Source organism: Carcharodon carcharias, chromosome 22 (genome assembly GCF_017639515.1).
Source record: "Carcharodon carcharias isolate sCarCar2 chromosome 22, sCarCar2.pri, whole genome shotgun sequence".
Taxonomy (NCBI): domain Eukaryota; kingdom Metazoa; phylum Chordata; class Chondrichthyes; order Lamniformes; family Lamnidae; genus Carcharodon; species Carcharodon carcharias.
The window spans coordinates 44,898,040-44,913,778 of NC_054488.1; the positions used below are offsets into that span (position 1 = coordinate 44,898,040).

Below are 15,739 nucleotides of genomic sequence, written 5' to 3' on the forward strand. Positions count from 1 at the left end.
GTGGAAGCAGCCAGCGATAGAAACAGAGCTAAACAATCCCACAACCAACAAATCTAATCAAAACTCTGCAACGCTACCACATCCAGTTGTAAATGGTACCAGACAACTTAACAACTAATGGGAAGTGAACACTTCATGAACATTTCCAATGATAGTAGAGCCTAGCACACCCGGCCCAGCAAAAGACAAAAAGACTAAAGCGTTCACAACCACCTTCAACGAGAAGTGCCGAGGGGATAAAAAGCCCAGCCTTCACAGATGCCAGTCCTCAGCCAGTCTGATTCATTCCACGTGATATCAAGAAATAGCTGAGTGCACCAGTTACAGCAAAGGCTGTGGGCCCTAACAACATGCTGGCTATAGTGCTGAAGACTTGTTCTCCAGAACTAGCTACACTGCTTGCCAAGCTGTTCCAGGGAAGCTACAACACTGGCACCTTCACAACAAGTGGTAAATTGCCTGGGTATGTCCTGGTTACCAAAAAAACTGGACAAAATCCAATAAATCCATTATGGCCCCATCAGTCCACTCTCAATCAACCATCAAAATGATGGAAGATGCCATTGACGGTGTTATCAAGTACTCACCAACAACCTGTTAATCGATTCTCAGTTTGGGTTCAATAGGACCACTCAGACTTTATCACAACCTTCCTCCAAAATTGGACAAGACAGCAAAATTTCTGAGGTGAAATGAGTGACTGGCCTTGGTAAAAAGGCAATATTTGACTGGATGTGGCATTGAGAAGCCCTAGCAATATTGAAGCCAAAGGGTATCAGGGGTTGGAATCATACCTAGTACAAAGCAAGATGGCTGTGGTCGTTGAAGGCCAATCATCTCAGCCCAGGACATCATTGCAGGAGCTCATCAAGGCAGTGTCCTAGACTCAAACATCATCAGCTGTTTCATCAGGGAACTCCCCTCCATCATAAGGTCAGAAATGGTTCAGCCTCAACTGGAACAGTGCGTCCAATTCTGGGTACTGCACTTTCAGAAGGATGTGAAGGGTTTAGTGAGGATGCAGAAAAGATTTACAAGAATGCTTCTGGAGATGAGGGATTGCAGTTATGTGGACAGACTGGAGAAGCTGGGGCTGTTCTCCTTAGAGGGGGCTGAAAGGAGATTTGATAGAGGTGTTCAAAATCATACGGGGTTTGGCCAGAGTGAAGAGAGAGAAACTATTTCCACTGGCAGAAGGGTCAAGAACCAGAGAAGTTAAAGTGATTGGCAAAATAGCTAAAGGTGACATGAGGAAAAAATTATTTGTGCAGTCAGTGGTTACAATCTGAAACAGATGTCTGAAACAGATTAAATTGTGGCTCTTATAAGGGAATTGGGTAAGCACCTGAATGGAAAAAAAATAAAGGGCGATGGGGAGTGGGTGGGAGCAGCCAAATTACTCTTGCAGAGATCTGGCACAGACTTGATGAGTCAAATGGCCTCCTTCTGTGCTGTAACCATTCTATGACTCTAAATGGCATGTTTGCTGATGATTGCAAAGTTCCATTCTCAACTCCTCAGATAACGAAGCAGACTATATGCCTGCATGCAGCAAGACCTGGACAATATTCAAACTTAGGCTGGTAAGTGGTTAAGGAACATTTGTGCCACATAAGTGCAATTTGCAATGACTACCTTCAAAAAGACAAAGTCTAACCACCTCGCCTCAACATGCAATGTCATTACCATCACTGAATTCCCTATATCCTGGGCAGCAGGAAAGTCATCAGTGACCAGAAACTTAACTGGACCAGCTACATAAATGCCTTGGCTTCAAGTCAGAGGCAGGGAATTATACGACAAATGATTCACACCTTGACATCCTAAAACCTTTTCACCAACTAGAAGACACAAGTAAGGAATATGATGGAATACATTCCACTTGACTAGACGAGTGCAGCTCTAACAACAATCAAGAAATTTGACCCCATCCAGGGCAAAGCAGCCCACTTGACTGACACTCCACTTTCCACCTTAAACATTCACCACCTCCACCATTGGCAAACGTGGCTGCAGTGTGTGTAGTTTACAAAATGCACTGCAGCAGTTTGCCAAGGCTCCTTTGACAACATATTCCTAACCCATGACCTCTACCACTTAGAAGAACAAGGGTAACAGGCTCAGGAGAACACCACCACCTGCAAGTTCCCCTCCAAGTCACACAGCTCATGATTTAAAAATATATCACCATTCCTTCACTGTGGCTGGAACAAAATTCTGGAACTCCCTTTCTAACAGGTCTGTGGGAACACCTTCATCACACAAACTGCAGTCGTTCAAGGCAGCAGCTCACCACCTTTCCCCAAGGGCAACTAGGGATGGGCAATAAATGCTGGCCTTGCCAGTGTTGGCCATATCTCATGAATGAATAAAAAACATCCTTCCTTACATCCCCAACTCCCTGAAGTCTACTACTGGACCATCATACTCAATAAATGCAAATCTTGGCCAAAACTGATCACAACTCTGCTGAAAAATTTTCTTGGCAGAACCCAAGGTCTACACTTTAGGATTCAAACAGGGCAAGTAGCTTAATTTCAAAGCACATTAGACGTGGCCTTATTTTGTATTGCTTTTCTACTTTTTCAGCCCCACTCTCCCAAAGCAGAAAAATAAAAATTATAACGCAAAATAATTGGTTTTCCATAAAATCTAAATTTGAGATGATAAACTTGGGAGTTCCACAGAATGGGCTGTGAGATGGAGGATATGGGGAGGGAGGTGAGAGAATCCAAAATACATCTTATTTTGTGAAGTCAGTTCTCTTGCTAATCTGCCTCTTGGCTGCTTTGCAAGTTTGCAGAAACTAAATAACTGAATTCAATATTTTTCTGATTTCTATTTTTGTTTCAAAGAGTGACGTAATGCTTCTTAGAATGGCAAACACCCTGATACTCAACAGGTAACACGATTCTAGAAGCATCTTGTAATCATATTTTACATTTCTTTAAAAAGAATGGCATAATATTTTAGTCTCTCTTCCTCTTCACTAACAGTACTAACTGTTAGCAGGATTAAGCAGTCTGTAAAGCAAGGTAGATTTTCGCAAAAATAAGTTATTTCTCACCAGCACTCCTACTAGGAGTGATATCTTTGTCTTTCTAAGTGATATCTTTGGTGTGCTGAGAAAATCAAAGTCAAAGCCACAAGGTGGGAATGTTTTCTCTGTTTGCCATTTGCAGTCAAATTAACACAGGATTGCATTTATCATTTAGTTACAAACAGAAGAAATCTTTCTTCAAGAATCTAAAGGCTTGAGCACTATTCTGAGCCTTGCCATTAGTAACATTCCTGCATATGCAGTTAGTCACTAGGTTATTATTTTTCCATTGGTGAATAGAATATTCAGCCCAACTTTTACATACATCTAGAATTCATTTTTGTACTATTCAATGAGCTATTCAGTGTTTTTTTTTAATTCAGTCAATGTACATGGGCCTCGTTGGCTGGACCAGCATTTATTATCCATCCCTAATTGCCCTTGAGAACCAAGTGGCTTGTGAGGCAAGGTGTGGGTCACATGTAGGTATGACCAGATAAGGATGGCAGATTTCCATCCCCGAAGGACATCAGTGAACCAGATGGGTTTTTACAACAATTGACAATGGTTTCATAGTCATCATTAGACTTTTAATTCCACATTTTTAAAAATTAAATTCAAATTTCACCATCTGCCATGGTGGGATTTGAACCTGGGTCCCCAGAGCAATACCCAGGGTATCTGGAGTACTAACCCAGTGACAATACCACTATGCTACCGCCTCCCCAAAATTCCTTGCAATGCAGCTACAGCTAATTGTAATCTGTAAGAATCAAGACAATCAAAGCTTGGGAATATTTTCCAAAGTACTTCCCAGTCACTTCAAAAAGTTTACTGTTTTGTTGCATTTTCCCAATCTTAAAGATCAGTACTGATTTATTACCATATGTAACTCATGTTCTGATGCTACTCTAATTGTAAAAACTGACAGAATTTGGTATGGCTTAAGGTTATAAAGGCAATATTTTCTTCAAAATTGCCAACACCTTAACTGTCTTTTCATTTTTAGATGCTGACTTGCTATACATTTCCAGCAACTTCTGTTTTTATTTCCGATAGCTAGCATTTGCAGTTTTTCCTATTTGTTTTACAGCTTTATATTGATGGGATAGGATGTAATGCACAATGTATTGTACAACAGGAGGAGAGTTTAGGTCCTCAGCCTTTCCGAACAGGTGTAATGAAATAGTCTTAAGGAAAGGTGAGTCTGTGTTTTGCGTGACTGACCCTTTAATGCCACAAATGCTAAGTGCTGTAAATTGATCCCAAGATCAATTAAAGGATTGCTGTTGTTGACAGAATTTTTGTAGATTGGCAGCTGCTTGCAAAGATCCTATTCCTTCCCTTAGATAGGCTAGCTGTTTTTCATTTGGTTTTCTGTCTGCTCAGTTGTGATTTGTTGCTGTTTTATTGAAGCGATTTCAGCCACAGACTTGAATGTTGGAAACATAATTTCAAATGTACGGATGTGTCCAAAATGGCTCCATAGTTAATACAGAAAAGGACTGTGATAAAATATAGGAAGACTTATATAAGCCTGCAGAATGAACATGCAACTGGAAAACAAACTTCAAAAAGCATTAAGTGTGAGGTAATACATTTTTCTAAATGCTTAAATGGAGTAGTGGTACCAAGGGATTTTTTTTCCTTTAGTCTTTTATGGGATGTGGGCATCGTTGGCAAAACCAGCATTTGTTGCCCATCCCTAACTGCCTTTGAACTGAATGGCCTGCTAGGCCATTTCAGAGGGCAGTTAAGAGTCAACCATATTGCTGTGGGTCTGGACTCATAAGAAATAGGAACAGGAGTAGACCATTCGGCCCCTTGATCCTGCTCTGCCATCCAATAAGATCATGTAGGCCAGACCAGGTAAGGCTGGCAGATTTCCTTCCCAAAAGGACATTAGTGAACCAGATAATAGTTGTCATAGTCACTATGACTGAGACGAGCTTTATATTCCAGATTTGTTAATTGAATTTAAATTTCACCAGCTGCCATGGCAGGATTTGAACCTGTGTCCCCACAGTAATAGCCTGGGCCTCTGGATTGCTAATCCAGTGACATTACCACTACATCACCATCTACCCCTGTGATCTGGGGGTGCAGATACATAAATCACGACAAGAAGCAATGCAAATTGAAGTTGTGTTTAAAAAAGTGAACAATGCTTGGGGTTCATTTCCAGAGGGATAGAATTCAAAAGCAGAGAAATTATGTTAAACCTGTACAGACAAGTACTATGCAACGTTCTGGTCTCCATATTATAAAAAAAAGACAGAGGCACTGGAAAAAGTGCAAAAAAGATTTTACACGAATGATACCAGGACAGAGTGGTTATACCAACAGGAAAGGCTGAAAAGAGCAAACATACAAATTAGGAGGAGTAGGCCGCTGAGCCCCTCGAGCCTGCTCTGCCATTCAATACAATCATGGCTGTTCTGACTGTAACCTCAACTTCATATTCCCATCTAACCCTGATAAACTTTCACCCCCTCGCTTATTATGAATCTAGCTACCATTGCCTTAAAAATATTCAAAGACTCTGCTCCCACCATATTTTCAGGAAGAGAGTTCTAAAGGCACATGACAATCAAAAAATTTTCTCCTCATCTCTGTCTTAAACGAGCAATCCCTTATTTTTAAACAGTGATCCCTAGTTCTAGATTCTCCCACATGAGGAAACATCCTTTCCACATCCACACTTTCATGACTGCTCAGGAGCTTATATGTTTCAATCAAATATATTTCCTATCAACAGACTCTCGGAGAGAAAACTGAGGGTGACTTTATAGTGCTCTGTAAGAGTATGAAGGGGTTTGATAGGTTAAGCATACAAAGGATTCATGACTTGCTGGTGAGACTAGAACAAGGGGCCATAAATATAAGGTGGTCGTAAATAAGCTTTTTTTAGCCAGAGAGTGAGTAACCAAAGCAACACCATAGATGCATTTAAGTGAAGTTACAGAAAAGGAGAAAAGAATAGAAGGATATGTTGATGGTGTTAGCTGAAGAAAGGCAGGAGGAGGCTTGTGTAAAACATAAATAGTCAGGTATGTTGGGCTGAATGGCTCGTTTCTGTACTGTTGATACTTCGTGATGTGATGCTTCAAAAAAGACAAACATGCGAGATACACGATACTACATATATAATAATTAGCAGGCTCCGGTGCAACAAGTAATACAAAATTGTGTGGAATTGGGGTCCTAAAACCATGTAAATGTTATAAAGGAACAAGAATTTACAAAGAAAGATTCAGTTAACATCAGTAAAGTGGCTGGTGAAAAAGTGACCTAATTCTGTAAACATAACACTTAACCAAAAGTACTCAAGTCAAACTGATAAATTTATCGTATTTTTCCTTTAATTTTAAGTGAAGCCTTCAGAAACAAACTTCCCTTGAAGAAAATAGCTCATTACCTTTTTCAAAAATTGGGCTCCTGTTTCTCGTTTCCCCACATTAATCCGTTTCATACCATGCGGTGACTGGATACGGACAATCTAAGGAAAGGTTAAATAAATATTTAAGCACAATCATGACAATATATATTAAAGCATCGGCAACAGCTGCATGTGATCTTACATGATGTTCTAGATTAAACTGCAAGTAAATTCCTTCAAAATAGAGTTAGAGACTGGAGAATTAGAAACATTTTCAATGGGACTTAAGCAGGCTAAAACAAAGAGTTGACTAAAATACTTAGCTGCTAAATTCTGTATGTTTGTGGTATCTCAACGGTTTCATTCTGTTTTAATACAACTGGTATCAGGTATTAAGTTATAATTTTCCCATTGGCCAGTTATCATTTTAGGTTTCCATATCCATTTCAGCCATGCTTGCAGCTGCAAACACATATTCTAACATTGCACAAGTGTAAAATAAAGGGTACGTGGCACACCACCATATTAAAAACCATTCTCAAAATAGAGAGACATAAGTGAATTTGATTCCTTCCTATAATTATCAAATCCCTATATTATAAATAAGCGCCTTTTAAAAAATCTGAATGAACTGTACTATGGTCCCACTACTGAATCCTGACATATGAAATGTTTAGCCACAGCCTGATATAAGCCACCATAATTCTGTGACAATGCAATCTCACTCGGTTCATTTTTAATAATCAACTGTTATCTGCAGTGTAAGGTTTAAGAACAAATAAAAGTGCATGGCACTGCTGCAGCAACAATGCTTGACCAATGGGCTCCTGACAACTGGCAAACAGCTCAAACTCCAAGCCTTTCCCTACACATTGGATCATAAAGGAGGGATCCCTTCTTAAGCCATTCTGTACAATACTCAGAAGATCAAGCAGATAGTCAATGAACATTTTTACAAATCTTGCTACTAAGTCATCATAATCTATAACAGGTGGGGAAAACATGGATCTGGCTTCAAAGGGGAAGGCTGCAGAATTAGATTTGAAATAAATGGCATAATTTATAGCAGTGATAATACAACAACAATCAGTGTTGCAAAATCATCAAGAATGGGTTATCACTGAGAAGAGTCCGGAAATGCCAAATGGCTCCCCATAACCAAGAAGAAATAAAATAAATCAATCTGAATTTTGAATTAAGGGTAAGGGTGAGACTAACAGCACCCACAGCTATTATGGAACAAACTGGACAGCATTGTCCAGCCTCTGCACTTGCAATGTTAAACATCGAAATCTGGAAACTGCTATTTGATTTGCCCTTCAGGGGCTGCACTCCAATGTTAACCTCACCTAGAGCATGGACTTGGAAGGGCATGAAATTGCTGTACTTACAAACTAGTTATCCACTAAAAAGGCCAGAAAAGGCTAGGCTGGTGCATTCAGGCATAAGTGATTTTTTAATGGCATGGTAAGTCTTAATTATTACCTAAGAAGCTCTCTGGCACTGAAATGTTAATTTTCAAGTGTGGAGTCTTATTCCTCCAGATTTTACTTATTGCTGGGCATTAAAATCAAACCTTTTGTTTTACTTGCTCTCTTTTATTCCTCTCTCTCAGTACCCTTCTTATTTTACTTTCTGAACATGATTTGACATTGAATTAAATATTATAATTTCCACTTCCTGATTTAAACCTTGTATGGCTCAATATGGATTCTTCTATTGGATTGGTTGAGAAGACATGCTGTTGCCTGCCCCTCTCGCATATGGCCCAGATCTCCTGCAGAGGCATTGTGCTGATAAGAAATGCAAGTAACAGTAAGTTTCCACTCAAAAGCTTACATAAAGGCTTTGGGCAGCTTAAACACGAAGAAAGGCAATCACAGTTATTTCATCCATTGACTGCAAAATGTTACATAACTGTATCGGCTGGACAAATGTGTCTGATTTTGAGATTGTGTGGCAAACAGCAGCTAAATATTATGAAATAAAAAATATAAAATTTTGCAGAAACATTTAAAAAGTACATAACACTGTGCAGTGTAGACTTTGGATTGCAGTGTTGAAGATGAACATTAGAACAGTCAAAATGCCATTAGTTAACCAATAACCAACAGCTGAAAGATCACAGAACAAATTCTGGTGAACAAATTCTGTGGAAGTGTTTAATAATGCATTGAATTCTGCATTGCCTGAATAAAAAGTAGAGAAAGAGCAGCAAGTTAGGTTGCTCTCTCTGTTTGAACTGCTCTAAAATGGTTTCCATGTAATGAGTATAAAATGCATTAGTAGAATGCTCTGTTTCTTTTGCAACTTAGGTTTGAATGTTAGCTTTTTTAAAAACAAAGCTTGCACTCAGGAGAAGAATTCTTTCCCTGTAATTCAATCTGTCAAATCTTGTAATTCAACAGCTTATAAGTAATTACAACAGGAAAGAAGCAGTGGCCCAAAAGTTAACATGGTCCTGGCTTCTATACCGGAATCACGTAAAAACAGTTTACCTCTCAAAACAGCATCCCAAATTTAAGTTGATAAAAATGTCATAGACTTTACAGATTTTAGTTGAGTTTTTTTTCAGGTTGGTATCCAAAGGAGTGAGCCAAGCCATTCGATTCAAATATAAAATCCTTTGGGATTTGTTCAATGTTTCATTGGCAGCTTTTCTTTGAATTCAACAAATAGTTATTTAAATTTCTTTGATCCCAGTTACCTTCCAGTTATTCACATTGGGCAGTTCCTCTAAATTCTTTGGAGAGAGATGGCCAAGTCAGATTGCTCCATAGATGGTGAGAAATAAAAATCCACCACACAAAAGAACAGATTACAGTTTAGCATGGCAATCACAACTGTTTGTAATTTTCTACTTAATTGAAGAGATAGTTAAGCTGAATAACTGGATTTTATACCACATTTCAACTGTTTCCTTTTCCCTTCACTGCTTAACAAATTTGTTTGAGTCATGGTCTGGTGTAGTGTTATTCTACTGGCTTCCACACTTGTGGAAGAACACAATGGCAGATGGTAAAATCAATAAATCAAATTAAATGGAGAATATCCTATTCAATTTCTGGAATGCTTCTAATTTAGTATTTTACTATCTGGGCAAATAGAGGTACTGAAAACATAGAGAACAAATGTTCACCTACAAGAGTGGTGTGAGTTACTGAACCCAAAAAAGTATCTGAACTAAGACAACTGAAAGATACTAAACTAAAAGCAAAAAACTGCAGATGCTGGAAATCTAAAATAAAGACAAAAAATGCTGGAAAAATTCAGGTCTGGCAGCATCTGTGGAGAAAGAAACAAAATTAACCTTTCAAGTCCAATATGACATCCTCAGAACTGGAGAGGGGTAGAAAAATGATGGCTTTTGCACTTAAAAAGGGGGAGGGGCAGGTGCAGCATAATAGAATGTCAGGTAGGTTGGAGGGCAGGGGAGGTTAAATGGCAAAGACGCCATGGAACACAAAACATAGGGGGTGGTAATAATGGTACTAAAGGCAAAAACATTGGCCCAGAGTAGGTGTTAATAGCAGAATAAAGGTCAGCACTGTTTGAAAGCAAAATAGCACTGTGTTTATGGCAGAAAAAGAATCAGAGTTGTTTGAAAGCAAACTCATGAGAACAAGATACAAACTGCCACTTGGAGGTGGAAGGAAATTCTAAATGGAGGACACAATTAATGGTCTAAAGTTGTTGTACTTAATGTTGAGTTCAGAAGGCTGTGAAGTGCCTAATTGGAAATGAGATGCCATTATACTACATTATAAATGAAAAATCTTCTCTACCACCAGTGTCTTTAAAGAGGCAATCTCCTTATTGGCACAAATTTTAAAACTTCAAATCATTATTGCAACTGTTATGGTGCCATCAGTTAAATGAACTTTTGTTCTAAGTGCTTTGGTTGGTGTAGATGGTTCCATTAAGGAGTATAATCTCCTGATTGATATTACAATATACAAACATGGTATTTATTAGGTAAAAATGTGTGTCAGCATGTGAAATGAGAGATCCAAGTAGATGAAACATTAAATGAATTAAATATTATATTGTAAATAATAGCTTAGCAATCAAGCATATTTACACAAAACCACTTAGTTTTATGTCAGCTAATTATTCTACACATTTATCATGAAAAGTTTAGTGCCATATCTTTTCTGGATTTTTGTTGCAAGGAATATTTACTTAACTGTTATAAATATGCCCATTTTGTAAAGGTACATTAGCTTTAAAATCTGTTCCATGCAAAACCTTGTTCTAAGCTACAATACTGTGTATTATGTCTTACCAACTTAGAAACAAGGAGTTTGTGTTAGCTTCTATTTTAATTTGACCTATTCCCTAAAACAAAATAGTGTAGTAGAATGGACTGGATTTCACAATGAACAGGATGATTCACCTAACCAGTGGTTCCTTTATTAATTTAATTATGCACTAATCATTTGATCTTTATTATTGATTTCCTTGATATGACCTTTTGGGAAACACTGAACGGAACAATATCTTAGGTGAGGAGTTTAAGACTGAACATGACCGCACTGCAATGACAAAAACACCACTGTAAACATATTGTTATTGGTGCCAATTCATCTCCATTATCAGCTTTGCTCAATAATCTTCACAGTCAGTTCCCCAATAATGTCAACACTGTTTAAATATTCAGAAAACGTTCTCCTTGCCTAAGGAAGGACATACTTGCCTTAAGAGCGGGTTCACTCGACCTAATCTTGGGATTAGAGGGTTATCCTATGAGGATCAATGGAATATAATGGGTCTATACTCTCAGGAATTCTGCAGATTGAGGGGTGATCTCACTGAAAGGGTAGAACATTGTTAGAGGGCTTGTTAGGGCAAATGCTGGGAGATTGTTTCCCCTGGCTGGAGAGTCTAGAACTAGATTTCATAGTCTCAGAATAAGGCGCCAGCCACTTAAGACTGAGATAAGGAGGAATTTCTTCACGCGAAGGTTGCGAACCTTTGGGATTTTATACCTTAGAGGGCAGGGGATAGTCAAGGCATTGAGTATGTTCAACACTGAGATGGATAGATTTTTGGGCACTAAGAGAATCAAGGGATATGGGCATAGGGTAGGAAATTGGAGTTGATGTAGAAGATCAGCCATGATCTTATTGAAGACTGAAGTGAGCTTGAAGGATTGTATGCCCTACTCCTAATTCTTATTCATGTTAGTATATTTGACTTTTTTTTAAAGCAACAAAGGTTGCCTGATCGCCTGTATACAAGGACTATTCACAACATGCACCTGACCATACAACTTAAAAAGATGTGCATTTAGACAGCGATTTTTACAAGCACAAGACATCTCAAAGTGTTTTAGAGTGAATAAAATACTTTTTGTACTGTAGTCATTATTGTAATGCAGGGTGTGCAACAGCCAATTTGCACACAGCAAATTCCCCACAAATGTGATAACAACCAGTTAATCTGTTTTGTGTGATGTTGATTTGAGGGATAAATATTGGCCAGGACACTGGAGATGATTTGACTGCTCTTCTTAGTAATAGTGCTGTGGGATCTTTTACATCCACTCAAGTGGGCAGATGGGGCCTCAGTTTAATATCTCATCTGCAGCACTCTCTCAAGACTACAATGGGGTGTCATGTAGGTTTTTGTGTTCAAACCCTGTAGTGGGATTTGAACCCAGAAACTTGTGAATCAGAGGTGAGTGTGCTCCCAACTAAGCCACAGCTGGATTTCAAAAATCTAATGCCTGCATGTAATTCTTGGCTACAAAAATCTTATTTCCATATCATGTTTTTGTCATGTTTTCTATTATAAAATTTTATGCCCTCCTTTATAACAGAAATTGCCTACATAATTACACTATCAGTGGTAGTGCTGGAGTGTTTGCACGCCACACTTTCCAGCTTCTCAATCTTTATTGCAGAGACACTCCTATATTCCAAAGCTCTATTTTCTGTTTCCCAAGTTTCAGTGTTTTGATTTTTTTTAACCATAAATATAAAATCAAGGTATTATGCAAAAGCACAGAAAGCATGACTTCCTAAACACCGCCTGGACTGCATTCTGTTGAAGACTCCCCAGCTAAAACTTTAACTCGTCTCTTCTCTCCATGGATGCTGTATGGCCTGCTGACCTGCTAGATTCTATTTGTGTGCCTTGGTCCAATTACCCCAACTTCCACTGACAACTACTCTTGCTCTTGACGTCATGTATGCAAACCTGCAACATTCTGACTGTTATATTATGTTTTTAATTTCCTTTTACTGAAACATTTTAAAATTAGTTTGTCCCCAGCCTTCTAAGCCACAATGACAAACACACACCAGTCTACTAGCTGTAGAAACAGGTTGCACTGGGTCATTCTTACTTTGCAACTCTTCTAACAAAAACTCAAAAAGAAATAAAGTGCCTTGTTCCCAATCTCCTAATTAACTCATATTTAATATTTACCACTCCCACTCCTAAAACTGCAAATGGACTGGCAATTAAATTCAAAAATTACGTATATTAATCTAGCACCCTTAAATTAAATGCTCCAAGGCATTATAAAGCAAAATTGTACACTGAGTGACATGAAGAGATATATGAGTAGATAACAAAACACTTGGTCAAAGAGGTAGGTTTTAAGGACTAATGGAGGAAAAAGAGGTAGAGAGGTTTAAAGGAGGTCTGAAGCTTAGGGCCTTGAAGGTACAGCAGTGCTCAAGAGGCCAGAAGAGCTGAGCAGATAATTCATTATATAAACTCTAGATAGTTATTGTTATACTCATGCTAGATACAATAAATGGGCTTACTAAACTGTTACTGCCTGAAGTATATAAACACAAAGCATTTTAGACAAAGTAATTTCTCCACACCCTTTTCTTCAATCTGCAGCCTTCTTCCAAATGCACAGGCTGCTACAAGATTGTCTTTAAACAAATCAGGTTGTTATAATATAATCAATGCATTCTTCACCATCTGGCTTACTTCCTCAAACCAAGAAGACATATTAAACTCCCTCCCCACCCAAAATTGCTAACTCATGCAGGGCTATGAATCCACAGAGGGCAGCAAAACTCCAGGAAGCCCAGCTCAAATCAATCTTCATGTTCATATCCAAGCTGGTTGAGATCAGCTAACTTAGCACAGACCAGGGATCCTGGCTGACATGACTCAGTTCAAGCAGCCACTGAGCAATTAGATGAAGCTTCTAATTTCAATCCTACAGAAAAATAAATTAAACCTTTTTTAAAAAAAAAATGAGCTAGAAGAACAATTCTGAAAACTGGCATTAAAAATCTCAAAAACAGTTGAATCTGACCATTCCTTCTGTTGCTCAAAGTTTGACTTTACAGCAGTACCTACTTGTATTTTCCCAGTTTTCAGCAGAGGCCGAAAATACAAGTTTGTCCACGTAGAACCTAGTGTTCCATTCATGGAAACAATGCTGACTGTATACAAAAAAAAAATTAGGCGATAGCAGTACAATTGTTGGGGCTGCATTCTCCAGTAATCTACAGGGCAGAAAGTTCAGTGGTGGTCAACATAATGGGCCAGCAGCAATCACCATTCGATGGGTTGTATCATGAAGAGAGTGACTTTAACCAAGTGATCGCTTCAAGCTGGACAAGGCAAATGTACAGTTCACATATTCAGAAAATATTCCAGCGTTGCTGCAAGTCATGCTGAAGGTTATGTCGTGTATATTTTTTAAAGGAAGGAGCCCCACACCTTTCCCTGGCCCCTGTAGCTGCATTTCTCTGGCTGAGGAAAGCGGGAGGTGGGGGGGGAGGTTCTTTGCCTAATTTGCTGCCTCATTGCTCTGAGCAGTCGGGGGATGCGGGTGGAGCTGCTCCATCCCATCCCACTCGGGGGCCGCTGCCGGGCCTGTCCCCGGCTCTCACCCCGGATTGCGGCCAGGCCAGGGGGACTGAGCAGGGGCCTGAGTGACCCCGCTCGGCCCGACAGCGGGGCAGGGAGGGGGGGGGGTGTTGTGGTGGGGAAGTGTTCAGGCCCCAGGCCCGGCTGGAGGTGGATCCCCCGCGGGGTGGGGGGTGAAGGGGAGGAGGGGTAGCTGAGCTGAAGCGGTTACTCACGATGTTCTCCGCCATGACGCCCCCTGAGCGGCTCCTCCGCCTTTTTACCGAAAATTCCCTTCCAATTCCTCCGCGTGTCACCCGTAAAACTGTCCGATGCTGCGCACCGGAGCGGAGTAAACAGTTCCGCCGCACAAACAGTCCCCGCCCCCTCCCCCCCAACTCAGCACTCACTGCACAGTGCAACACCTAACATCGCAAAAAGCAGTCTTTTGCCTTTTAGGTACACATTTCATATGCACACTAATCAATTATATTTGTGCAATCTACCCATAAATATTCCAGTGACTCATTTCTATTTACTTTTTCCTACAATTTATAACTTTTTATCCACAAATCTTTGATGCCCACAATACACTAATGAAATGGGCATATGCTAACATTATTTTTCTCTCCTGTTGAGTATGCACAGTAAAGTTAAAATGATGGGACGTGGGGATATTCCACCAATGGGATAAACTCCCTGTACCCATGGTAGATTGAAAGTGTGGTATGGTTAATAAGTTGTTCTTATCAGGGATAGACAATTCAAAGACAAAATGGGACTGAAGCTGAAAACCAAGTTACAAATACTCAACATTACTGCAACATTTTTAATAGGGATTATGTATTTCCATTAATTGAATTATAGAATTTACAGCACAGAAGCAGGTCATTCAGCCCAACAGGCCTATTCTGGACAAAAACAAAAACAGAAATACCTGGAAAAACTCAGCAGGTCTGGCAGCATCGGCGGAGAAGAACAAAGTTGACGTTTTGAGTCCTCATGACCTTTCAACAGAACTAAGTATAAATAGGAGAGGGGTGAAATATATATATTTATATATTTAGGCCTATTCTGGTATTTATGCTCCACACAGGCTTTCTTCTCACCTTACCTCATCTCACTCTATCAGCATATCTATTCCCTTCTCCCTTATGCATTCATCTATCTTTACCTCAAGCATGTGCTATCCACTCTCAACCACTCCACGTGCCAGTGAGTTTCACATTCTCACCACTCTTTGAGTAAAGAAATTTCTCCTGAATTCCTCATTGGATTTGTTATTGGCTATTTTATAGTCTGGACAGTTTGTTTTAGACTCCTCACGACTACCGAATTGAACACCTTCATAATTTTAAAGACATCTGCTTTTGAATTCTGTTCCTCTTGAAAGTAACTAAAGAGCTTTGTTTGTATTTTTAACCTTTAATAATGCGTTGCTGCTTTAGTGCTTTGTGAATCTGTACACCTTGATCTCAGTGCCTCTACCCCATTGA

At 39.4% G+C, this 15,739-nt stretch overlaps 1 protein-coding gene across 2 annotated transcripts in view; it reads right to left on the bottom strand.

Annotated features, from left to right (window-relative positions):
- Positions 1–14,581, bottom strand: part of nploc4 (NPL4 homolog, ubiquitin recognition factor) — a 59,018-nt gene extending 44,437 nt beyond the window's left edge. Inside the window, exons 1-2 of one of the 2 annotated variants that reach the window (XM_041216890.1) lie at positions 14,480–14,581; positions 6,459–6,539 (exon numbers count right to left, since the gene is read on the bottom strand). In XM_041216890.1, coding sequence (XP_041072824.1) covers positions 6,459–6,539; positions 14,480–14,494 — 96 coding nt within the window. In that variant the 5' untranslated portion in view covers positions 14,495–14,581. Of the gene's footprint in view, positions 1–6,458; positions 6,540–13,748; positions 13,836–14,479 lie in introns of those variants that run through there. The other variant, XM_041216889.1, reaches the window with a different exon arrangement.
- Positions 14,582–15,739: the final 1,158 nt, after the last annotated feature.